The following is a 27,954-nucleotide window of genomic DNA, read 5'->3' as shown; positions in this document are numbered from 1 at the left end:
CAAGAGGTGAGGGGGCCGAGGCTTGGACTTTAAAAAGGCTGTGATGAGGCAGTCTGATCTCCACTGAGGTAGTGTCAAGTGGTGATCCAGGGCTTCCATCACCATAGACCAGGAGCAAGGCCCTGATCCCTGCCACAGTGTCTATGGAAACTATGTAGGGAGTATGGACTTACACCTACACCCAGCAGTAACAAGATGCTCCTCCTCTTCCACACTGAGGTGATGTCACAGGAGGCCATGGAGGGTCAGGACTTCCACCATCACCAATTGGTCATGAAGGCAACCCCTGCTGCTGTGTTGGTAGAGACAGCATGGGGAACTGGTGACCCCCAATCCCACCCAGCAGTAACAAGGAGCTCTACCCTGACCAAGTGGGACACCTGGACTTGTACCTTTGCTTGGAAGTAATGAGGCAGCACCCATCCTTCCCCTGACAGAACAGAGTCAGAGAAAGCCAGTAAAAACATAAGGCTTCAACACGATTCAGAGTCTCATAACATAATATCAAAATGTCCAAGTTTCAATACAAAATCACTCATCATATAAAAAACTGGGAAAGATCTCAAACTGTACAACAAAAGACAAAAAAAATTCTGAGAAATCTGAGAAAGATATTACAACATTCATGATAAAAATTATTCAGTGATCAATTATGAACATAGTTGGAACAAATGAAAAAAATACATACATACCAAATGGAAACTGTAAAGCTCATAGATTAGATCAACAGGAAAATATAAAGGGCAGAGGAAAAAAAAATCAGTGTACTGGGAGATTGCAGAAGACATTGTCAAAGAAGTTCCAGCCAGGCCAACCAGGTAAGAGAAAGAAATAAAGGGCATCCAAATTAGAAAAGAGGAAGTCAGACTATTGCTGTTCAACAATTATGTGACTGTGCACTTAGAAAACCCTAGAGATTCCTCCAAAAGACTCCTAGATTTGATAAACAAAATCAGTAAAGTCTCTAGTTACAAAATCAATGTACACAAATCAATAGTATTGCTATACATCAACAATGACCGAGCTGAGAATCAAAATAAGAACTCAATTTCTCTTCCAATGTAGCAAAAAAAAAAAAAAAAAAATGAAAATAACCTTACACAAACAAATGGAAACACATCCCATACTCATGGATTGGAATAATCAGTATCGTGAAAATGACCATACTGCCCAAAGCAATCTATAGATTCAGTGTAATTCTTATCAAAATACCAATATCATTTTTCACAGAATTAGAGAAAACAATCCTAAAACTTATATGGAACTAAAAGAGAGCCTGAGTAGCCAAAGCAATCCTAAGCAAAAATAATAAATGTCCAAGTTTCACATTTTATACACGGGACTTGAGCATTTGCAGACCTTGGTATCTGAGAAGAGTCCTAAAACCAGTTCCCTACAGTACCCAGGGACAATTGTATCACAAATCTAGCATTTGTGTTATCGGAGTCTTGAAAAGAGAAGAGAGAGGGCAAGTCAGAAAAAGTACATAAAGAAATAATAGCTGAAAACTTTCCAAATTTGGCAAGAAACATACACCTACATTTTCAACAAGCTAAAAAAATCTCAAACAAGATCAACTCAAAGAAATCCACACAGAGACATGTCGTAATTAAACTTCTGATCACTACTCAACCAAAAGACCAAACAATTTTTTTGAAAGCATCCAGAGATAAGTGACACTTTACCTACAGGTGAAAAACAATCAGAAAAACTAGTTTTCATCAGAAGCCACGGAAGCCAGAAGAATACTTTTTAGGTGCTAAAAGAAATGCATATAGAATTGTAACCTCACAATCCTACACCTAGAGAAAATATCCTTCAACAATGAAGGAGAAATCAAGACATTCTCAGATAAAGGGAAAGTAAACAAATGTGTCACCCACAGACCTATCCAAAAATGGGTAAAGGAAATTCCTGAAAAGGCGCAGTGGCTCATGCCTATAATCCCAGCATTTTTGGGAGCCTGAGGCAGGTGGATCACTTGAGGCCAGAAATTTGAGACTAGTCTGGCCAACGTGAGGAAACCCTGTCTCTACCAAAATATAAAACTTAGCCAGGTGTGGTGTGGCACATACCTCTGGTCCCAACTACTTGGGAGGCTTAGGTAGGAGGATTGCTTGAACCCAGGAGGCGGAGGTTGCATTAACTGAGATCACGCCACTGCACCCCCCAGCCTGGGCAACAGAGTAAAACTCTGTCTCAAAAAAACAAAACAAAACAAAAACAAAAACAAAAACAAACGAAACAGGAAATTCTCTAAACAGAAAATAATAAAAGAGATATAACCTTGGAATATATGAAGATGAAAGAAAAACACAGTGAGTGAAAATATACAATAAGATTTTCTTCTCCTCGAGTTTTCTAAATTATATTTGATGGTGATGCAAAAACTATAATGTGATTCTAAATGTATGCAGAAGTATTTAAGACAATTGTAAACATCAGCTTAAGGGAGAAAAGAGGTAACGTTTTCAAACATCACCAAAACTAGAAAAAATGACACCAATAGATTGTGATGTTATGCACGCATATCTTATCCAGACCAACCACTAAAGAAGTTAAACAAAGAGATACACTTAAAAACAACACAGAAAGCTCAAAATGAAATTCAAAAGAAAAGTTCAAGTAACCTACATTAAAAAAGGTAAAAGAGGGCCAGGCACGGGGGCTCATCCCTGTAATCCCAGCACTTTGGGAGGCCGAGGTGGGTGGATCAGTTGAGGTCAGGAGTTCAAGACCAGCCTGACCAACATGGAGAAACACTGTATCTACTGAAAACACAAAATTAGCCAGATGTGGTGGTGGGTGCCTGTAATCCCAGCTACTCAGGAGGCTGAGGCAAGAGAATCACTTGAACCTAGGAGGTAGAGGTTGTGGTGAGCCGAGATTGCACCATTGCACTCCAGCCTGGGCAACAAGAGTGAAATTCCACCTCAAAAAATAAATAAATAAATAAAAAAGAAGAAGAAGAAGAAAAAAAAATGAAAAATAAAGTAGAGAAACAAAAACCAAAATAAACAAAACAAAGAAAAACAAAACACAGAGTAAAGTCTTGTATCAATAATTACGTTATGGAAATGATCTAAGTATACCAATTCAAACATAAGAGAATGGCAGAGCAGTTTAAATACCAAACGCCAACTATATGTTCTCTATAAGAAACTCATTTCAAATATAATGAAATAGAAATATTGGAGGTAGAAGTATGAAAAAGATATATTAAGGACATTTTTAAGGCCAAGATAGCATTAGACTAATGTGAATTTTCTCCTTATTCTTCATGAAAGGCATAAAGGAGTTATAAGGCCTCAAGAAGCCTCCCTGAAGGTTTCAGCTAAGTATTTGCAGAGGATCTTGGCTTTAGGCTCAGAAAATGAGTATAAATGACTTAAACAGTTTTTTAAAGGCCACAGGCAGCACCATATAAGCATGGTTCCTTTGCTTCTGCACCTAAAAACCACATGTGGTATACTCGTCTAGCATTCTAGGTAAGGTGAGTAGTGGTGATTAACAAACTGATAGAGTAATTGTCGGACCAGAGAAAAAGCATGGAAGGTAAGATTTTCAAGGCTGTAGGATGGAATGGACCTATTGGTCTTCTGTGGAATTTACTGCTCTTAGCTCAATGGAAATGGTCTTCTGGTTGACTGGTCCACCCATCCAGAGGGCATCTATGACGGGCACATTGGGGTAATGGACAGCTAACCTCAATCCTTTACACAGCCTAGTTCTTTGAGATTTGTCATTGTCCACTATTCTTAGACCCATAATCAATTGACAAGACAGCATTATGGGGTAAAATCTTAAATATTCCTTCTCCTGCCACTCACTGCTGGGCAGGACAGATTCCTAACTGAGGGCATCGTTTCCCTGAGACAGACATCCAGTAAACAAGTAGCCTTCCTGACATGCTCCAAGTGAAGTTCTCTAACTTAATGGGGAATGGTGGGTGATTTAATCATGAGCATGGGCTTCTCCAAGCCTTTTTATGTAAGGCAGATGATCAGCGATGCCCCACAGTCCTCTGGCCTTTCACTAAGATATATTGAATGAGAAACAATAGGAAGCTCTGTGCTCCAGCAAGGTCTCCATATTCAATGGTGACCATCAAAGCAGAGTTGAATCCTTAAACTCAGTGCAAAGTTCTCAAAAAATTTAATAAGGCATTACTTTTTTTCTTAAGTGGTATTTGACCTAAATGTTCTGAATGTTTTCTAAAAAGCATGTTTCCCAAAAAGTGTGTTGTGCTCAGTTTCTTTTCAGCTGCGAGAGAAAAACAAGCAAATGCCAATTTCATCAAAACTTGTCACATACACAAAAGTATCTCTCGCGACACTATGAAGAGGTTGGGGGAAATGATTTCATGGGATAATTTTATCCTTACCTGCAAAGTGCTAATATGAACAGGAGTCCCTGTTCCATTCACAGTATTCTTTTTAGCCATATTTCCACCTTTTCCATCTGCTTGCTCAGCCTTAGCAATTCTGGCTTTTTCTGCTTCAACCCTTTTGGGGTTGTTCAGCATCACCTGGACAACCGCATACTCCACCAGGGAAGCAAACCCAAAGAGAAGGCAAGCAATGAGCCAAACATCAAGAGCCTTCACATAGGAAACTTTGGGAAGCTCAGCAGCAAGGGTTGTACACTCAGAGGCCAAGCTGAGGACTGAGAAGATACCTACAGAAACAGAAAGAGGAATGAAAGTTGCTTTTTATCCCTATGAGATGTTCTGCGGTCATTACTCTTTGACGAAATCCACCTCCAGCACCTTCCAATGAACCATGAACAATTCGTCAGGTCCCCTTAAAGCTCAAAGACTAGGAGAAATAATAGGTACGTGCCTTTTATGTAAGGATTATTGACTATGGTTGAGGATTTTGTAAATACTTAGGATTTTAAAAAATAAATAGAAATTTAAATCAGAGTATAAAAATATAATTTGGACCTGTTTTCAATATTACAAATGTCTAAAACTACTGTATAGTATGTCTGAGGAAGACACAGAGATCTCTTATTAGACAGATTATGTATGTTATTTTTCAGCTTTGTTTGAGAAAGATTTCAGTTATGGAGCTGAGTTTTGTCCCCATGAGCAACTAAATCAGAGCAAGAATAGAACATACAAAGTAATTTTTGATAAGGTTCATAATAAGAAAAATTAATAGAAAAGACACAATAGGAAATATTCCTGTTTAGGGAGAATATATGATTCCAGATTTCCAAAGAAAGGAAGAAAGGTCTGCTCCATGTAATGGTAACCTTTCAATGAAAGCTAACACATTATATGTTAATTTAAGTAAAGTAATTGTCAGACTCCAAAGAAGAATTGCAATAATTTATTGCTCTTTCTCTTCCCAGTTGCCACCCTCTCTCCCATTCCGCTCTCTTTTTCTTTTCCTTCGTATTTTCAAGAGAGGAAATGATGAAATGTATTTTGTAGTTATAACCTGTTGGCATGGGCTATCAGGAACATGCTGAGTCAGAAAAGTCAGAAAAGAAAACTCAGTCAATGTCAAGGGAGATTCACTTTACTTGAAGGAGAAAACAGATCTGACTTGACTCTGTGAGTCCATCTCACATACTGGGTTTAGCATAATTTTTTCTTCTTAGATTTGGCCACTTATGAGAATTAATGTATATATCACCATAATAATTAAATGTCTACTTGACTCTCTTTTCCCTTCCCATGAAATTATAAGCACTATATTAGTATTAATAATCAGTTAAACATCGAAAAATATACCAATTGCATCATTTCAGAAGCTTCTAAAAAGTGTATTTTGCATTCAAGAACCTAAGATACTCTCTATTAGAAAGAAACATGTTAAGCAAATATAATTTCTGTGGATGAAAACAATATTCAATATACAACAACTTGATAAGCTCCTAGTTTACTTTTACTATAATTATCCTTAGCCCTGAGGAAAACTAAGAACTAATTAATAGAACTGTATTTTAAAAGTTAATGTAGGTCTTAATGTGTTCTAGCCTGGAAGTGGAAAGCAATATAAAAATCCAATACCTTATCAATTACTGTCCTAAACTACAGTTGATTATAGCCATGGGAATTAACTTGGCAAACTGTCATTCTAAGTTAATTTTTCCATTCTTGGTCAAATTTTGTGAGTCAAATTACCATTCAAAAACAAGACTAACTTATTTCCTTGAGATAAACTATTTTGACACTATCTTCTGTGTTTCCATAGCATTTCATGCTGATCAATAACCTAGAAGATATTAAATTTTAGTAAGCTAAGTTGTATACCTGAATATTTATCCTGATAGATTAGAAACTTTATGATGAAATGGAGAATAATTTCAGATTATAGAAGACCTTTAGAGTTCTGTAATGGCTTTTTATACCATGTTTGGTAGAGAATATTCAGAAATTTGAAATTAAGGAAAGAGAAATTACATTATCAAAAGAATGTTTAAGTAGCATTACTTTGGTGTGGATATACAAAATAGACCGAGAAAGAAAAATAGTAGTTGGGGAAACAAAGTATCAGGAAATGAAGACCTAGGTTATGGGACAGATGTGAAAGAATTTTAGAGAAAACATTTGAAAAGAGTTACTGATTCAAGGAAGAAGAAAAAAATTGAGACAAAGTTATGAACGGAATGACTGGAAGAGTTTCCATATAAAGATGGGAGGGGCCTATAGAAAAGAAGATGACTTTGTCAGGAAAACATTGAAGGATTAGATAAAGGTCAAGAAACAAGAACCGATGATCATGACACAGCACAGTGCACCTGGGAATCTGAAAGAACTTTTTGAAAAGATTAGCCAATATCATTCAGATAGATGTCTGAAAAGAGAGAGGACTTTGTGAGGTAAAGATGCTTTGGTGTCAGAAAAGGGGGATTGACTGAAGAAACAGATGAAAGGGTTGTCTTTAAAAGGAGTGACAGAATATTTATAGATTTTGGAGGGAAAAGGAGAGTATTCATAATTCCACAAATTCAGTTATAAACAATGGTAGTGAATTCAAGACTTTTATCATATCAGATTTAAGAAGGAAATTGAAGGAGAAGAAGGTGAACATACATTATGTGCCTTATCTTGGGAAAATCATATTATAATAGAAACCACCTATTAGCATTTTCTATCCAAAAATAAGAAATCTGAGCAAATAATGCTACTTTGTAAAATATTTTAGCATTATCATAATATAGCCTTCAAATGGGATTACTTCATTGTTAAATGGTACATAGTGAAATTATCTAAATTTTAATAAATTATAAACAGAAAGAAATGTAAAGCCATTACCCATAAAAGTGTGGAATTGGTCAGGTGCAGTGGCTCATGCTTGTAATCCTAGCACTCTGGCAGACCGAGGTGGGTGGATCACCTTAGGTCAGGAGTTCGAGGCCAGCCTAACCAATAGAGTGAAATCCAGTCTCTACTAAAAATACAAAAAACAAATCAGCTGGGTGTGGTGGCACTTGCCTGTAATCTCAGCTACACTGGAGGCTGAGGCAGGAGAATTGCTTGAACCCGGGAGGCAAAGTTTGCAGTGAGTTGAGATTGCGTCACTGTACTGCAGTATGGGCAATAGAGCGAGACTTCATCTCAAAAAAAAAAATGATTTTTATAGTGTTAATATTATGTTCTTAATAAATTATTCTGATGCTCCCCTTTAATAAATTCTAGGACTCTTTGGTAAGATATTTCTAAAACATGTTTAAATTATATAGACCTTATTTGTCACACTGTTTCTTCCAAAATCAAACCTAGATTTCAAATCTGGGAAAATGTCATGAAATTGATACTAACTCTTACAAATAGATGTAGAGTCTTCGTCTATGAAAAGTTAAAGCCAACAAATGATATAAACTAAATTATTAATCAATAAGCTATATAAGGAGGTTGAATTGAACAAAATCTTCCATAAACAAGTCAGGGTTGAAGTTATTTAGCTCATCAAAATGGAGACAGAATTGCATAATGATAAAATCATCTCAATTTTTCAAGATGTATACAGTAACCTCTATGATTGTCTATGGAATGTCCACAGATTTCTTGTCCAGCAAATCACAGAGGAAGAATCTGAAAAATAATTCCCTAACAGCATATATACTAGGAATGTATTGGTGCAAAGAGAAAAATTGAAAACTAGAAAAAGGAGAAGAAAAAATAAGGAAAGAAAAGAGAGGAAGAAACAAAGGAAAAGAGAGTTTAAAAAAGGAAAAGAAAAGAAATGGAAAGCAGATACAGTATGGCATTTGCTATTCATAACCAATGCCATGAATCAACAGAGCAGGTCAAGGAGCAATTGCAATTGCACACATGCCAACTCCCATCTAAGCTCCAAATAATTTATCTCACACTGTGATAATCACCAAATTTGTACATTTGAAATTGCTGTTAATAAAATGAAAATGCATGTAAAAGTACTACTATTAATACATTATATTAGCATATTATCATTTCATAATTTTTAGTTAAAGAATACTAAAAGGAAAGGAAACTTTGACTCAAATTATTAATCTTTTTGTATTTATAATTGAAAGCTATTTGTTAAAAAAATGTATTCCCTTTAGCAGCAACTAAAGTATTTTATGTAACAGGAAAAGATATAGTATAGTTTACTTAGTTAAGAGTATTACAAAACATTACTTCAATAGTTCCATGCATAGTTACTTCCATACTTGGAGAAATAGCTTAAGACAAAAGTCATTACCTAAAATTCGCCGGGGAATCTTTGATGTTTGTTAACAATGGGGAAAATTAATCACAAAAAGGCTGGGTGAAAAATAAAAGTAGAATACAAAACTAATTTTTTAAAAAAGCAAAATGAATCTAGGGCAATTTAAAGTATTACTTTACTCTTTATGTTGTCTTCTAACTTCCAGAAAATAAAAACTACAGGCCATAACAAAAGAGACTGGTAAACTTATTTATTTAATCCTTTGGGAGAATGTAGGGGGAAAATAGTAGAGTAAGGAAAGATATGCAGAATGAAAACAGCTATATTAACTGGATATCCTGAAATTTAGTCTGAGTCAGTATTACTTCCTTTTCTTTTTAGATAAAATTATAATTTGGGGTCTAATAACAGACCTTCCAAATACCTGCAGCATAATTCCATAATTATAATTGGAGATCTTAACATGTCTCACCAATAACAATAACTACGCAAAAGAGATAAAAGATTTCAACAGAGTTACTAACCAACTTGACTATAATGATACTTACAGAACACAACAGCAAACAATGACTAATACACTGCACGTGCACATGGTGTTTATCAGGAGGCATAGGCTAGAATGGGCTGCTTAAAAGAAGTCTCAATACACATAAAAGAATTGACGTCAGTGAGTATATTATCTGACAAAAATGGAATTAAGTTAGAAAGCAATCATATTCAGGTACCCAGAGAAACTCTAAATACCTTTCTAAAGAATCCATGGGCCAAAGAAGAAATCACAAGATAAGTTATGAAATATTTCAACTGAAAGATGAAAATATAATATACCAAAATTTGTGCACTGAAGTGAAAGCAATGCTTACAGGGAAATTTACAACTGTAAATGTTCATGTTAGAAAAGAAGAAAGTTCTAAAACCAATTATTTGAGTCCTACTTTCAGCAATTACAAAGAGATCAAATCAAATGCAAAGTAAGTAGAAAGGAAATAATAAACAGCTAAAAATCAATAAAAAGGAAAATAAACATATAGAGAAAATAAATGAGATAAAAGTTGGTGCTTTGAAAATATCAATAAAATAGGAAAGCCTTTAGCTTGAGTGATCAAGAAAATAAACAGAAAATTCATGATGTAATAATAACAGGAATGAAAGATGGAACATTACTACTACAGCCTGACATTAAAAGGAAAAGGGAGTACTATGAATACTTTTTGTTCTAGTAATTCACAACTCATCTAACATCTAGAAATCAATTGGTATAATTCACTTAATAAGAGGAGGTAGCCCACACAACTGTTTAAATATCTACCCATCTACCTCCCTTTGTGTCCATATACTCTGCCTTCTCTTCTGATACCATGAACCAGGGATCAGCAAACTATGACCTGTAGGCCAATCTGACCCATCTATTTTACAAATAAAGTTTTGTTAGAACACATCCATACTTATTCAGTTATATATTGTCTGTGGCTGCTTTACATAGAACATATAAGAGCAGAGTTGAATGGAGTGATGGAAACTATATGGCCCACAAACCTCAAATGTCTACTCTCTGGCCTCTTATAGGAGTTTGCTTACCTTTGGGACAAACGCATTTTGCTCCTAGCAAAGGGCAATAGCTCCATTTCCTGGATCTAATCCCCTCTTCCTTTCTCAAGTTCACTGCTCCTGCACTTTGTCCATCTCTCAATGTTTCCTTCACTACTGGTTGTCCTTCATCAAAAATAAACTAAACATACTATGAATTCATCTACCTTTAAAAAATGAAAAACACTCTCTTGACTTTTATTCTTACTCTAGCTATTTTCTTATTCTTTTTCTTTTTACAGCTAACAACCTCCAATGAGTTATTTATACTAAATATCTCCAATCCCCCCCTCATCTTCTTTCCTGAAGCCAGTCCAATCAGGCTTTCTTCTCACTTCAAAGAAACTGTCCACGGACACCAGTGACCTCTCCAGCTTCTTTAACCTAATGGTAACCTTTAGCTCTAAACGTCATTGATCCATGAACTGTTGGTTGATCACTTTCTTGACTAGAAATACGTTCTCCACTTGACTTTTAGGAAACCCCACCATACCGGTTGTTCTTCATTTTCTCAGTCCCTCTTAGAAGTAGATATCTCTATCTACACTCACTCCACTGTGGTTCCAACCAGAGATTGAAAACCATCTATATTTTGACAAAGTTTACATTCCTACTCCAGTTCTGAAATGTCCAATTAAACCGAGACTTGCATATCCAACTGCCTATCTGATATCTCCACCTAACTGACACTGGAACCTTAACATGCCTAAAGCAAAGCTCCTGGCCTGCCCATCTTCTCAAACCCACTGTATTTACTTGCACCTTTGCCCATCTCGGCTAATGCCAATTTAATCTTTCTAGTTTTTCATCCAAAATAATCTTGAAGTCAACCCTGATTCTACTTTCTTTAATCTCACATTCAACATACCTACAAATACCTCTTGTCTCAACCTTCACTACCATCCATCATCTAATTTTTTTGGGGGGAGGGGGCGGGGGATGAAGTCTCACTCTGTTGCCCAGGCTGGAGTGCAGTGGTGCAATCTCAGCTCACTGCAACTTCTGCGTCCCAGGTTCAAGCAATTCTCAGTCCTCAGACTCCCGAGTAGCTGGGGTTATAGGCGTCCGCTACTACGCCAGGCTGATTTTTTGTATTTTTGGTAGAGACGGGGTTTCGCCATGTTGGCCAGACTGGCCTCCAACTCCTGACCTCAGGTGATTCGCCCACCTCTGCCTCCCAAAGTGCTGGGATTACAGGTGTGAGCCACTGCTCTCAGTCCCATCATCAAATATTTATCAGTACCTGCACTACTACTCACTAGCCCAAACCATGATTATTTACCTGAATTAGTCCAATTGTTTCCTAACTGCTTTCCTTGCTTCTGCCCTTGCCCCAGGTCATTCTGTACTCAACAAAGTAGGCAAAGAGATTTGGTTAAAATTTAAGTCAGATCATGTGTAAAAGCCTTTAGCGACTTTGTATTTTACGCTGAATAAAAACTAAAATCGGTGTGGTGGCTCATGACACCATTGCAGAGTGAGCCGAGATTGCACCATTGCGCTCCAGCCTGGGAAACAGAGCCAGACTCCGTCAGAAAACAAAAACAGAAACAAAAAACAAAGAGCTCAAAATCATCAGGATGTCTTAGCAGATGCTACGTAGTCCACCCCTCATCGCTGTTATCTTTCTGACCTCCTTTCACACTCCTCTCCCTTTGACTTGCTCTGCTCCAGCCACACTGGCCTCCTTGCCTCTGCAATGCCCAAGCATGCTCCCGCTTCAGGAATGCGGCCCAAATGATCACTGTCTGGCCCACTCTGCCCTAGAAATGACTCATTTCTTCACCTCCTCCATGTCTCTATCCGGTATCACCCTCTCACTGAGGCCTTTCTAACAAGCAGTTTGCTACCTCCAAACTTGCTATCTTACATCACTATCTTACACATGATATATTATATTTATTTGGTGTCTGTTTCTTCCCAATAACATATACACTCATTGAAGCTAAGACGTGTTTTTTGTTTGTTTGTTTGTTTGTTTGTTTGTTTGTTTTTTTTTGTTTTTTTTTTTTTTTTGAGGCGGAGTCTTGCTCTGTCGCCCAGGCTGGAGTGCAGTGGCCGGAACTCAGCTCACTGCAAGCTCCGCCTCCTGGGTTCCCGCCGTTCTCCTGCCTCAGCCTCCGGAGTAGCTGGGACTACAGACGTCCGCCACCTCGCCCGGTTAGTTTTTTGTATTTTTTAGTAGAGACGGGGTTTCACCGGGTTAGCCAGGATGGTCTCGATCTCCTGACCTCGTGATCCGCCCGTCTCGGCCTCCCAAAGTGCTGGGATTACAGGCTTGAGCCACGGCGCCCGGCCACTAAGACGTATTTTAATGCATTTTATTAACTATTTATTAGCTATCTATTTTGTTAACAACATCCCCATCTTCTTGAATAGTACCTAGCACATAGCACAAAACAAATATTTGCTGAAGGAATCAAAATATGTAGAAGTGCTTTGCAAACTGTAAAGCAATATAAAAATGTAGCTCATTATTAACTCCTGAATGTTAATATAGGCTTTCACTCATTTTCTTAATACTCTCTGTAGCTTCTTGGGTATTTTTATCATTCCCGCTGATATTTCAGCAGAGTTATTTTTAAAGAAGTTAAATCTGTTGTCCAACCTGTCACAGCTAATAAATTCAGAACTGGCTTTCAAACCCAGGTTAACTCTAGAGATGGACTTTCAGCCACTGAACACTTCTCCACATAACATGTCTCCTGAATATTAAGTCACAGCTCAGGGACCTGGTATCGGAAGTCCCGCAATGAATGCAGATGAAAAATTCTTACAGGATATGTCAGAAATTGGGATGTCTCCAAAGTGCTCTTGAAAGCCTGACATTTATATCACTGCATGAACATAAGAAACTCTAATAACAACAACAAAAATTATTTGAGAGAAATATATATTTTTGACAAGTGTAAGAATTTAAATTCAGGTTTTTTGGTTATTTTCCCAGTAAATATAATAAATATAATACATAGTTTTTATCCATGATGAAATTTCCCACATTTTTGGTTATAGATTTGGTCTGTGTGATCTCATTTAGGTGTAAAAATACAAATTCTTCTTCAGATTACATTGCCATTTTCATGGTTTCTTTCCTAGTTTCCTACTCTTTAAAATCTGTATTTCATTTAATTCCTCCGATAAGTCAGGAGAGAGATTTGCACAAGGCCTTTTCGATGGAAGAAAATTTAAATGAAGCAACTACGTACTCATTGAGGAGGTCAGACATCACAGTCTTACCTGTGTGAGTTCCAGGTGATATTCAGAAAAACACACAGACACACAGTAATAAAGAATTTTGAAACACTCCAATCAATCAAAATTTGTTGACACAATGTACATATTTTGTTTTTTGTTTTTTGTTTTTTTTTTTTTTTTTTTTTTTTGAGACAGAGTCTTGCTCTGTCGCCCGGTCTGGAGTGCAGTGGCCGGATCTCAGCTCACTGCAAGCTCCGCCTCCCGGGTTTACGCCATTCTCCTGCCTCAGCCTCCGGAGTAGCTGGGACTACAGGCGCCCGCCACCTCGCCCGGCTAGTTTTTTTTTTTTTTTTTTTTGCATTTAGTAGAGACGGGGTTTCACCGTGTTAGCCAGGATGGTCTCGATCTCCTGACCTCGTGATCCGCCCGTCTCGGCCTCCCAAAGTGCTGGGATTACAGGCTTGAGCCACCGCGCCCGGCCACAATGTACATATTTTGAAGTTTATTCAGTTTATCCATAGGAAGAGCTCTTGCTTATTTCCTTAAGCAAAGGCTTTCTAGCCATTATACAGACACGATTTTCAAAAGACTGGCTGGTGGCATTTCTATGTCACAAAGCATTAAAAATAAACTGGAGAGCAATGGCCCTCAAGGGACAGCCAACCAGCCCTGATATAGCACAAAATAACCAATGGTTGGGAAAATGATGGCTATATAATTTTTCATAATTTTTAAAAAAACAAAATATATTACTATTTCCTGACTAAGAGTATGTGATAATACACACTATTTTTCAGGAAGGTTTCCTTCAACATAGTTATTCATTTTTAAGTTTGGCACTACTGAAGGTTTTAGACATAGTTATCTGTGAAAATCACTTCTAAATAATTATTTCATGACAGAAAAATAGATTAACTGCTTATAATACTCCAAGGACATGAAAAGAGAAACTTAGCTTAATTATAGAGTGCATAAACATTGAGAAAATCTAGTTCAATATCAAGTTTTCAAGAAAGTCTTTAAACAGTGAAACTGGTTGCTAACAATTCTAAAACTCATTGTTTCAAAGTATTTGATTATATGGTAAGTTAGATAAAGATATAATCTGTTCCTAATGTGACAAAAAAGCATGAAACACCTTACCCAGGGGCACTCTGGCAGCACTTGCATCCGGGTTGATCCAGAAGGAAAGCCAGGAGAGAACCACGATGAGCAGGGTTGGGGCATAGACCCCCATCATGTAAAAGCCGACCTGCCTCCTCAGAGTGAAGATGACTTCCACACATGTGTAGTAGCCTTTCAGAAGCAAACACATTCAAGGCATGAGGTTTTCACCCACACAGAATCGCAAACATCAATGACAGACCTGGAAATGGTAAGTCACTTCTATTTGAGGCAATTTCACAGAGTAAACGCCTCAAAAAAAAGTTTTTCTTTGCAGATATATACTTTATGTGATCTAAAAGGGTGACATTATGTAACTAGTTTCAGCTGACCTTTCGCAACTTCATTATGACATTGAGAAATAGATCCCACATGCTGCTCCATTGTGTCAGTGTCTAGCCTTTTAGGTCATTGTTCAGAGAACTGGCAATAGAGTTGAACTTTTCCTTACCCGTGGGTCCTCTCAGGGCAATGATCTAAAGGAGTCATACAGGCAGTAGTAAATCAAAGTAGAAAAAGTCTTAAAAAAAAAAAAAAAAAAAAAACACTCCGGGACTACACATTATTGGTATAATTTTTCAGCCACATGTACCACTTCTTATGTAGGATGGAAGGCAGTCTACACTGACTCTCATGTATAGATGAGAGTCTTAAAAATTAAGAAAGTATTGGAAGTAAACATTAGCAAGTATAAGAAATCAGTGTTTTTAATCCATATACATGAAAGATGTATATGCTGCAAACATTGGATATGCCTCTCACAACTTTGCCCACCTCTACTTTGGGCTCTCAAAGGTACTCCAATTGAAGGAAAGAACTTTCATTTTCAAATGCCCAAACTGCAGAAATTGTTTTACAACCTAACTCTAGAGTGGCCATGACATCAACTAGTCCCCCAAATTAATCACCAATTATAGGCAGCCTCACAATAGCCTTTGCTGCCTTGAGAAAGAAAATAGTAACACGAATATGCTCACAGTACTGCATTCAAATAGAAAAGGTATTTCCAGATGTTCGAGATTATTTCTTAAATGTTTGGTCTTTTCAGTTAGCTATTTAAATATAATATGTAATGCCGAGAGTGCTTAATTTAGATAAGAGTGTCATTTGCCATTTTACAAATGTAAGATTATGCATAAATAGCAAAATAAAATATCTATAATCGTTTTCTGTTTATATAATTTTTTAAAATGGTGAAACAAATTAATGAACAATAAATAAATGAAACAATTATGGGGGAAAGAATAATGTTACTTTTTCCTATTTTATAGTTTAAAAATAATATTTACCTGGTCTTCCTAATTGGGAAGAATATACATATATCTGACACAAGAATAATCTACATATTTATTCATTAATAGCACCTACAGCAGTACTTGCACAGAATAGGACCTTAGCAAACGTGGAATAAAAGAATGGTTATTTATATCTTCAACAAATAGATTAGAAATCTTTTCTTTTCCCAGTGTGATTTAGAATCATTGCCACCTCTGAGAGGTTACACAGATGGTACAGCTAATATGTAACAAAAACTGTTGCTTTTGACTGAAGTAAATTCTATTTATGCCAAATGCTTCCATATTACATTAAAGACAAGAAATGCAAGTATTTCTTTTTTACAGTTGAATTTCATTAAAATTAGGCAATATATCAAGTTATTCACAGATTTTAAAAGGATGTAAAAAACATAACAGTGAAAAATCTCTCTTTCTTTTCTTTTCCCACCATTCACCTTAACTCCCTGCCTGGACAAATAAGAACATATGTTTCTAAGTAACAACCATGTGCAGTATTTCAAAAATAGAATCTTTCATAAGTACAATTGCTACAATTAAGAAGGCTCAAAGTACTTCCTAAAACTGATTCTAAAGTACATCACTTTGTAATAGCACCACGAAGTCAAATTAGTTTTCTGTTCACCTAGTGCCATGAAATGTTTCTCAACAAATTATATATTTTTAGGTAGTCTCAGTTGTCACAAATATTGTAACGATTTACTACAAAGTAGCACAGCTTAAAATAAAATTTTCCATTCCATCCCATTATGTTTAAATGATAGCCCATTAACATGAGTCCTGCGATTTGAAGCAAGTTTCCATCATGTCCCTTTTATGAAGGTACCCACTAGGGGAGCTTCATAAGACTTGGATGCATTTAGCAGTAAAATACATGCTTGGATATTATAGTGATTTGCTCATAAAATTTTATGAGAAACATTTCTTGATCTTTTTTTTGATCTTTTCCTAGTATTGTTACATTTATGAGAGGCAGGTGGGCAGCTAATTGATATAAATGTTCACTGGGCAAATTCAATTTACTTTCTATTTCCTGTGAAGTTTTATTCCATTATTCACTCAGGCTTCCAATTTGAGTACTTTTGTATACTTGCTTTCCCACATATTTCTCCACTTTTGTTATTTTTACAATCATAAAAAGCATAATTTTAATAAAGTTGAAGCTGCATTATTATTTCCATACAAATTAAACACTGACCATCATTTTTAAGTAATGCTCATATATATATTTATACTTTCTCATTTTTCTACACTGTTAGCTGTTGCATGTATTTTCAATGTCTGTTTTTCTAAATAGATTTCTAATTATCCAAACATTAACATATATTTTACTTACATTCATATGATAATTCATAAAAGTACTGATCAAGTCCCTGAAACATACTAAGTGCCAAAAAATATTGTTAGGCATAAGTTGTTTTGTTGTTATTTTCTGTGGCTAATTAGATTTCAGTGAATTATTTATGACTCAAAAAATTCCACAAAAACTTCTAACTCTTCAGTAAGCCCCTGAATTCTGTCTACCACAGCAAATCTTCTAATCGCATTCTAAGAACTAAAATGAATTCTATTTTACTTTGTTTACTTGTTTACCACATTGAAATATGGCTCTCTAAAGGGCAGGGACCTTTCTTTCATTCACTACTGAGTCCCCAAATGGAGAGTTTTTTTACAAGTACAGCTTAAAAATGAAAAAATGAACACTCCTAGGACTTTCAACGCTATTATATAATCATACGCTATTACACAAAATTACAAATAAAATCGCTAGTGTCATTTTCATCTCTAAGCAATTTAAAACTCTGATAGGCTCTCCTTCAAATTTCTCAAAACAATTTAGACACTACTCTTTTTGAAATGTCAAGCATATAATCTGGATGTGGATAACAATTTTCAAAGTATAATAGGACTCCACAGGTATCAATCGTATAACAGTATCAGACCCCCTCTCCCACAGAATCACTGTAACTGTATGACCTTGGGCAAGTGTCTGTTTCATTAGTCTAATGTGTACAATAAGGATAATAAAAGTACTTAATTCATAGAATTGTTGGGATGATTAAGTTAAATAATTACTGCAACGAACTAAAAACAATGCCTAGTATATAGCAAGAGATCAAAAACCTATCTACTAAGCACGCATTCTTATATGACAGTCTCAAAAATCTCTACCAACTATAGTCTTCTTAATTTGAAGTACAAATGGGAGATGGAATACTACTCTTGGTCCCATGGCTGACAGTAATTTGCCTGGTGACATTTGATAAGTAATAAGCCACCAGTAATAACTAATTTAATAAGTAGTTTATTCACTCTGCTCTTCAGTTATTTTATGTGCTAAACAAAGGAGCTGGCTCAGAATTATCAATTAGATCACTTCCATATCTAACTACCTATGACTTCTTCATTGAATACTTTGATGGTCAAATTTTTAATAGCTCTCCATTTTTTACTTTTGAAAACTTCAATAATTATTTAGCAATATATTTGACTATTATCTCTGTTTTCCTGATGTACTATCAGCTTTAAGAAGAAGAAATGCTTACATATTAAAGTTATATCATTTGCTAACATATCTTGAAGTCAACAACAGGTGTTTAACTGTATCCTCAAATGGCCTAGTATTGTCTTTATCACAACACTGTAAATATGTAAATGTTCTCTCCATCTGTTAATGTCAACAGGAATGTTTTAAATTATATGTTGCCTTGATGATGTCATGAGGACAGCATTCTAGCTCATTCTATCAGCACTCTAGAAACATCTGATCTCTCTCAGTTTTACACAATTATACTATATACGTTTTATTATTTCAAGTCAACATGCATTTTACAATAAAGCTTTATATCTATTTCTGAATATTTTTGTTATGATTTATTTCCAAAAGCAGAATTAGAATTGTGCAATAATTTACATGTTGAACTGATTATTATTACTAATGTAATAATCAAAATTGAATAATCTTCTTCATATTGCTAAGTGAAATAACACTATATTCAATATCTAAAACCCTCACTAACTTAGAACTACCAGCAGATAATAAAAGGTTGAACACTAATCATATTATGACAGTATTGAGTAGTGAATACTGTACTTTCTGCAGAAACTCATGTAATTTAAAGAATGAGATTAATTTGTTTTCCTTTTCATAATTGGCTGTTCTGTGACCTAGCTCAAGAAGACTGTACAGGGAATATTTACTGATATCCAATTATTTCACACTCTTATTGCTTCCTGCATAGCATAAGGATAAATGGTTTTTAAAATTAAGAATATGGGTCAACCACCATCTAAAAACTACCCCAAAACAACGGGTGAACATAAATAGATTATATTGTTTATATCTAAAATGTTCAGCCCCAAATGGAATCCTGCCAGAAGTAGAATTTCTTGACAACAACTGAAAACTACTACCTGAAAGAGTTTTCATTACTAACATAAACAATTAAAAACCTCTCGCTATGAAAATTACATAAAGAAAAATCAAGCATGTCTATCTAATAATTAAAAGTTCAAAAAACTTTAGTGAATAAAATTCTGTGAAAGACTTAAACATATGAATATAAAGATAAACTACTTGCTAATTTAATTTAAAGTTTTAGTCAATTCTTTTCCACTCTCCCCTTGGCTATGTATTAATTAAAATGTGTCTTTGAAATAGAACTTAGTTTTATTTAAAGAATATTACTTACCAGTGCCTTTATAGTATTTTGTACAGTTACCATATTCAATATCTTCCTTTTTGATATCAAATTGAGGCAAGGCAATTTTTTCTAATTGCACAGGATCTCCTGACTGCCAGATAAATCTTAAATCATCAGTTGTGTAACCAACTATAAACAAAAGTAAATAAATATGTTAGTTTAAAATATAATGAACTATGCTTTTTAAATATTTTAATAATTCAAATCTTAAATATAGCAAAGGAAAGAAAATAAGACCTTCTTATGTGAAATTGTAGTTTAAAATGTAAAGAGGTAAAATCCATGGCACTAATGGAAATAATAGTACAAGAGTTAAAGATATTCATCTTAAAGAAAAAACAAGTTTAAATAATAAGCATATTGCACAGAGTTAAAATCCTAGGACATCACATACAATAACTTATTTCTCTGTGTCAGAATTATCTTTTAATTGTCATCAATAAAAAGGTAATAAATAAGTGATGCAAGCTTTCTGAATGTATACATTTACAGTCATGTAATATGTTCTCTGGATTTTTTTTTTTTATTTTTATTTTTTTGAGACGGAGTCTCACTCTGTCACCCAGACTGGAGTGTAGTGGCCGGATCTCAGCTCACTGCAAGCTCAGGCCTCCCCGGTTCACGCCATTCTCCTGCCTCAGCCTCCCGAGTAGCTGGGTCTACAGGCGCCCGCCACCTTGCCCGGCTAATTTTTTGTATTTTTAGTAGAGACGGGGTTTCACCGTGTTAGCCAGGAGAGTCTCGATCTTCTGACCTCGTGATCCGCCCGCCTCGGCCTCCCAAAGTGCTGGGATTACCGGCGTGAGCCATCGCGCCCGGGCCCGCTCCCTGGAATTTTTAAAAGAAATGTAATCATGGAAACATCTAAATTTTTTTAAAAAAATCGGCCGGGCGCGGCGGCTCACACCTGTAATCCCAGCACCTTGGGAGGCCGAGGCAGGGTGGACCACGAGGTCGGGAGTTTGAGACTAGCCTGACCAAGATGGTGAAACCTCATTTCTACTAAAAATACACACACACACACACACACACACACACACACACACACACACACACACACAAAATTAACCAGGCGCGGTGGTGGGCGCATGTAATCCCAGTTACTCAGGAGGCTAAGGCAGGAGAATCACTTGAACCCACGACGTGGGTGTTGCAGTGAGCCGAGATCGCACCACTGCACTCTAACCTGGGTGACAGAGCAAGACTCTGTCTCAAAAAATAGTAATAATGATAATAATAATAATAATCACTGCAAAATTCCCTAAAGGAGTTGCATCACCATAGAAGGCTAATACAATAATCCCTCAAAGGGCCATAATTACAGCATCATTTCAGCATCCTGAAGCACACACATTTTGGGCTTAGGTATGTGGCTACAATTTAAAGAATTTTACAGCATACACTAGTCTACTATCGAACTCTAAAGGGCATGCATTTTTGAAAGTAATACTTCAGTGCATCCAGTAATGGTATCAAAATGTAAATGCACTGTTGGAAGTTTTTTACAAGTACATCCTGACATGCAGGCACTCATATACAATACATACATAAACATAGACATGTGCAAACATATAAACACATACACTTACATGTGCAAAATCTCATTTTATAGTTAGAAAAAGTACTGCTCAAATTTAGGATCCATTTCAATACATTATTCAAAAAACAACCACAAAGTAACTTTAGACATATAACCTAGAACATATATGCAACATATTTTGCCCGGTAATTATTCTTTACTCTGAAGAAATAGACGACATTATTATTAGATGATCCATGTATTCATGCTAAACATTCCTTGCATTTGTGTTAATTTTTCAAGGCTTATGTCTTACTGTTATTTTCAAAAGATAAGCATCATGAGAAATTAATTAGTACATTGTATAAATAATAATTTCAGTTAATACACCTAGTGTACCTTTTAATAACTGAAAAAATATGTGATCAAATAAACATAAAAAATACAATTTTGTAAAAAAAATTTTTACATTTCTTTACGTTCATAGAAAATGAATGCTTAGTTGGATTTACAGAATATTTTTCAATGTTTTCCAAATTTTCTGCTAAGAAAATCTGGTTTTAACATCAGAAATGCTATTGAAAATAGGATGTCATTTTCTCTTTTACATTGCCTATATTACTAACTCAAATAACAATGGCAATTGGAATATTAGAAATATACACCTACATCAATGAACTGAAATAAGACTAGTACAAAAATGATTTATCTTAATACAACTTAATATAGTATTAATAAAAGAGTAACTATAATTTCCCTAAATATTTTAGTGACTATTTATAATCAAAGCACTAGTTTTACCACGGTTATTTAAGATGTCAGTAGGATGTATTAACCAGACATTTTAAACACTTTATTTTCATAATCAATTATGTTCTCAATTACATACAGCTCTCCAGTTGCATCTTGCAACGTTGTGTATCCATGGGAAATAAGGTCAAGTCCAAAGGGCATGAAAGAGTAATAGATAACCTGAAAGCAGAAATGGGTCTTAGAACTAATTGAATATACTTCTCTGTCATCTATTGATTTTAGAAGGAAAATATAAATGCACAAATATTAAATATGAAAGAGTACCTCATGCTGACAAGGACATCTCCATCACGAAAAATAAAGAGGAGGATATTTTCCTGGGTTACATCATGAAAATTGGCACTTTTTTCATTTGCAAAAAATAAATCAGGTTTCCATAAACACTTGTACATCGTTGGATCCACTGTCAGTGCATCTGAACCCCTAAAATCACTGGGGAGCTTCAGCCTGGGGTCATTCCATTTTTGTCTCAGGAAGATGTTAACTCTATAGTCCTGAAGAAAAAGTACATGCGTGCACATGTGTATGTTTATTGCTTTTTTAAAAGAACTTATTCAGTCCCAATACAAAAAGAGTTACAATGATTAGTGGCACAAATATTTTTGTTCTTCCACCATCAACCAGGATCACAACTGCATCACTAAAGGAGAGCTCCATTAGCAGGATAAAGACACTTGTCTCTATGTAATTCCTCTCTGCAGACATTCTGTAGCACTTGCTAGGCTCAAACATCAGAATATAACCTTATCGATAATTCCTTTACCTCTATACAAACACAAATTATTACAGTTGATTAGATGGTAGTAGCATAAAAGCATGATAATCACTAAATATTACTATCATTCTTCCCCAAAATTTTTTGTCCAAGTATACACATATCTTAAAATTAAAATGCATAATGAAATTTAGATTATTACTTAATATCTGATGATCATTGTGACACCCACAAAAATTAATTCAATAATGTCCAAGACTAAAACCTTCACTCATGGAGTGAAGGCTTTCAACAGATACAATGTGGCAAAAGTTTTTATCCATTGCAGGAAGACATGCATGGCCCTCTACTTTAGAGGGAACACACATTAGTTTCAAGCATTTTCTAATAAAATATGAATTATACTACCTTAGCCAAAGCATGTGGCTGATAGCCACTTAACATCATTTTGAACACCCAATAGAATTCATTTCAAATTATTTGCTAAAAAACTTCCTTGAAATATACACACTGAAAATTATTCTATTACATTCTGTATTAGTCTGTTCTTATGCTACCAATAAAGACATACCTAAGACTGAGTAATTTATAAAGGAAAGGGGCTTAATTGACTCACAGTTCACATGGCATGTGAGGCCTCACAGTCATGGCGGAAGGTGAAGGAGGAGCAAAGGCATGATTTACATGGTGGCAGGCAAGACAGCATGTACAGGGTACCTCTCCTTTGTAAAACCTTGAGATCTCATTAGGCTTATTCATTATCACAAGAACAAAAGGGAAAAGACCTGCCCTCATGATTCAATTATCTCCCACCAGGTCCCTCCCACAACATGTGAGAATTGTGGGAGCTACAATTCAAGATGCCATTTGGGTGGGGACATGGCCTAAACATATCACCACCTTTAGGTGCTGTGTTTTATCAAGGTAAATCACCAAAACCCTATAACTTTGAATTGCTATATTTAAAATATGCATTCATAATATGATAAAATATTATGTCCTTAATGTGATATTAAGGTTCAGTATAAGAAATAACCAGATGAAGCTGTGTATGTATATTTTACATACTTGTTGTTAAAGTTGTGACCCTTTATTGTGATCAATGACCCTGATATGAAAGTACACAGGATGAATTCCTTATTTAATTTTTAAGTTGTTAGAAATATATCACTATCATACCATTATATAGGTATTTACCATGTGCTAAGTATGCTTAATGTTAAGTGCTTTACAAAAATCACATTTAATCCTCAGAGTTTACACTATCAAAATGTTCTCCTGATGCTTTTATATGCTTCATATGACTGGAAAATAAGACTTAATTGTGTTTTTCTTTTAGTCTTGTAGCTGGGAAGCTAAACATTAACTCTACTACCAATTGCATTAACAATTTCTCTCTCATACCCTGGTGCAATTATCATTGTATGTCTCTTACACATTTAGTTCTTTCTCAATTATTTCATTGTATTTTTTTATCATATACCTCAACTATTTCTGAAATAGGGATGGATAGAAAATAAATAAAATAACAGTTGAGATATTGCCTTATTCTTGACAAGAGTATTTCAGTATTATTTGGATATAGCTGCCAAGAAACATTGCCAATGTGGCTTCCAGAGTTAGAATGCTTTATTTCAGTCTAATATTAGTTTATCTCCTTTTAATAGAATATTATATATATATGTATAGGGATATAAGAGTATTAAAACTTTATAGGTATTCTTTATTTATTTACTTTAGCTTTTTATTTTTATTTTTTGAGACAGGGTCTTGCTCTGTTGCCCAGGTTGAAGTGCAGTGAAACTATCACAGCTTACTGTAGTCTCAACCTCAGGGGCTCATGCGATCCTCCTCCCTCAGCCTTGGGTAATTTTTTTAAAAAATTATATAGAGATGATATCACATTATGTTGGCCAGGCTGGTCTCGAAAACCTGGGCTCAAGCAAACTTCCCTCCTTTGTCTCACAAAGTACTAGGATTATAGACATGAGCCACCATACTTGGCCACTCATTGGTATTCTTTATCCAGACCAAAACAAATATCTTTTGGAATGTATGCTGGTTGGCCTCTCAGTAATTAATTTCTAAAGGTTTTATAGCAGTATTTTATAATACTATTCATGATCTTATCTGACAGAAATTAAAGAAATGCTAGTATTGAACTTCACCATATTTTGCATCACTAAAAAAGAAGTCATTCTATATTCTTGGGGTGAAAGTTCATAAATTAAGCCTATATTATACAATATTCCCCTTAAAATGTCCATTCATGCACACATGTTTTGGAAGTATAATTCCATGTTCTACCTATTTTCAAAATGGTATGGTTAACTAATCTAAAATTACATACCAAAATAAGCTTTGTTTTAAAATTTCTATAGGAATTTTAATAGTGTTTCTCCATGTGAAATTTACTACTCTAAATCCTTCTTGAAATCTTATGAATGTTTCTACACAACTCAATAATAAATTTGTATTTTTTATCAGTATATTAAGTCCAAGCATTTTAATCAGCGGAAAGCTGTGCAGGATAGAGAAAAGCCCTACATAGCCTTGCCAAAATAAAAACCATCTATGGGAAAATTAGAAATGATGTAAGAACACTTTATTTATAGTCAACCCCCATGTTTAGTGTTTATACGATCATAAATAACTTTTTTAAAAATTATAATAACCTAATTTATAAAGGCTTGTATAATGGAGACAGCATGGGCTTGGAAATATAAGAGGCCTGATTAAGAGCTCTCCTCTAAGTCTTAAAAGCTTTGGCCCTGAGCAAGTTTCTTAACCATTCTAAACTAAGTTTCTTAATATAGTATATACCTACACATATATATCCTAATGTGAGGATTAAATAAAATACTCAGTGTAAAGGATTAACATAGAACTTGCTATATAACTAAGCAAGTTTCCTTCATTTTCTTCCCATTTTGCATCCTTGGGAATCCAGCTACAGATTAGATCATAGACTTTCAGAAAACATTTATTTAAATTCCATCTAAATCCCTAGGCAATTGACTGGTTGGTTCATTCATTCAAAATTACTTATCAATGATATATTCATTTTCATGATCTGGTTAGCAAGGATACAGCTGTGAGCTCTCCTTGCTTTTGAAAAAACAACTATAAGGGATATTGAACATCAGTCAAACATAACTTGAAAAAGGCTATGTAAAAATAAAACAAAAATCAGTTCACAACGGGACATCTAATTTTGACTCTGAAGATGAGTTTAAGCTAACTAATGAATTGACACCTATACTGAGACCTGTAGTTAGAGAAATCTAGGTCTAAATTCTGTGCTAAATAATTTGCTGTATGGGTTTAAGTCAAGTTATTTCACTTCTCTGAGCCTCAAATTCTTTGTCAGTAAAATTAGTCCACAGTTACTCTTAAGAATTAAAGGAGGGGGGCAGAGCAAGATGGCCAAATAGGAACAGCTCCAGTCTCCAACTCCCAGAGCGAGCGACACAGAAGACCGGTGATTTCGGCATTTTCAACTGAGGTACTGGGGTCATCTCACTAGGGAGTGCTGGACAATCGGTGCTGGTCAGCTGCTGCAGCCTGATCAGAGAGAGCTGAAGCAGGGCGAGGCATCGCCTCACCTGGGAAGCGCAAGGGGGGAAGGGAATCCCTTTTCCTAGCCAGGGGAACTGAGACACACATCACCTGGAAAATCGGGTAACTCCCACCCCAATACTGCACTTTAAGCAAACAGGCACACCAGGAGATTATATCCCACACCTGGCCGGGAGGGTCCCACACCCATGGAGCCTCCCTCATTGCTAACACAGCAGTCTGCGATCTAACCGCAAGGCAGCAGCGAGGCTGGGGGAGGGGCGCCCGCCATTGCTGAGGCTTAAGTAGGTAAACAAAGCCACTGGGAAGCTCGAACTGAGTGGAGCTCACAGCAGCTCAAGGAAACCTGCCTGTCTCTGTAGACTCCACCTCTGGGGACAGGGCACAGATAAAAAACAACAACAAAAAAGCAGAAGAAACTCTGCAGAAGCAAACGACTCTGACAGCTTTGAAGAGAGCAGTGGATCTCCCAACACGGAGGTTGAGATCTGAGAAGGGACAGACTGCCTGCTCAAGCGGGTGCCTGACCTCTGAGGAGCCTAACTGGGAGACATCCCCCACCAGGGGCAGTCTGACACCCCACACCTCACAGGGTGGAGTACACCCCTGAGAGGAAGCTTCCAAAGTAAGAATCAGACAGGTACACTCGCTGTTCAGCAATATTCTATCTTCCGCAACCTCTGCTGCTGATACTCAGGCAAACAGGGTCTGGAGTGGACCTCAAGCAATCTCCAACAGACCTACAGCTGAGGCTGCTGACTGTCAGAAGGAAAACTATCAAACAGGAAGGACACCTATACCAAAACCCCATCAGTACGTCACCATCATGAAAGACCAGCGACAGATAAAACCACAAAGATGGGGAAGAAGCAGGGCAGAAGAGCTGGAAATTCAAAAAATAAGAGCGCATCTCCCCCTGCAAAGGAGCGCAGCCCATCGCCAGCAATGGATCAAAGCTGGTCAGAGAATGACTTTGACAAGATGAGAGAAGAAGGCTTTAGTCCATCAAACTTCTCAGAGCAAAAGGAGGAATTACGTACCCAGCGCAAAGAAACTAAAAATCTTGAAAAAAGAGTGGAAGAATTGACAGCTAGACTAATTAATGCAGAGAAGGTCATAAACGAAATGACAGAGATGAAAACCATGACATGAGAAATACATGACAAATCTACAAGCTTCAGTAACCGACTTGATCAACTGGAAGAAAGAGTATCAGCGATTGAGGATCAAATGAATGAAATGAAGCAAGAAGAGAAACCAAAAGAAAAAAGAAGAAAAAGAAATGAACAAAGCCTGCAAGAAGTATGGGATTATGTAAAAAGACCAAATCTACGTCTGATTGGGGTGCCTGAAAGTGAGGGGGAAAATGGAACCAACTTGGAAAACACTCTGCAGGGTATCATCCAGGAGAACGTCCTCAACCTAGTAGGGCAGGCCAACATTCAAATTCAGGAAATACAGAGAACGCCACAAAGATACTCCTCCAGAAAAGCAACTCCAAGACACATAATTGCCAGATTCACCAAAGTTGAAATGAAGGAAAAAATCTTAAGGGCAGCCAGAGAGAAAGGTCGGGTTACCCACAAAGGGAAGCCCATCAGAATAACAGCAGATCTCTCGGCAGAAACTCTACAAGCCAGAAGAGAGTGGGGGCCAATATTCAACGTTCTTAAAGAAAAGAATTTTCAACCCAGAATTTCATATCCAGCCAAACTAAGTTTCATAAGTGAAG

The 27,954-nt window shown here is 36.1% G+C and overlaps 1 protein-coding gene across 3 annotated transcripts in view; it reads right to left on the bottom strand.

Moving 5' to 3' along the window:
* GLRB (glycine receptor beta) overlaps positions 1-27,954 on the bottom strand; it is a 96,292-nt gene that overhangs the window by 8,837 nt on the left and 59,501 nt on the right. For 2 of the 3 annotated variants that reach the window (XM_010358042.2, XM_010358043.2), the window contains exons 5-9: positions 22,193-22,422; positions 22,005-22,087; positions 19,585-19,725; positions 14,577-14,729; positions 4,385-4,677 (exon numbers count right to left, since the gene is read on the bottom strand). In XM_010358042.2, coding sequence (XP_010356344.1) covers positions 4,385-4,677; positions 14,577-14,729; positions 19,585-19,725; positions 22,005-22,087; positions 22,193-22,422 — 900 coding nt within the window. The remainder of the gene's footprint in view (positions 1-4,384; positions 4,678-14,576; positions 14,730-19,584; positions 19,726-22,004; positions 22,088-22,192; positions 22,423-27,954) is intronic. The other variant, XM_010358044.2, reaches the window with a different exon arrangement.

Source organism: Rhinopithecus roxellana, chromosome 2, assembly GCF_007565055.1.
Source record: "Rhinopithecus roxellana isolate Shanxi Qingling chromosome 2, ASM756505v1, whole genome shotgun sequence".
NCBI classification, from domain to species: Eukaryota; Metazoa; Chordata; class Mammalia; order Primates; family Cercopithecidae; genus Rhinopithecus; species Rhinopithecus roxellana.
Note: the sequence above shows the minus strand (reverse complement) of the source record. Positions and strands in the feature narration are given on the sequence as shown.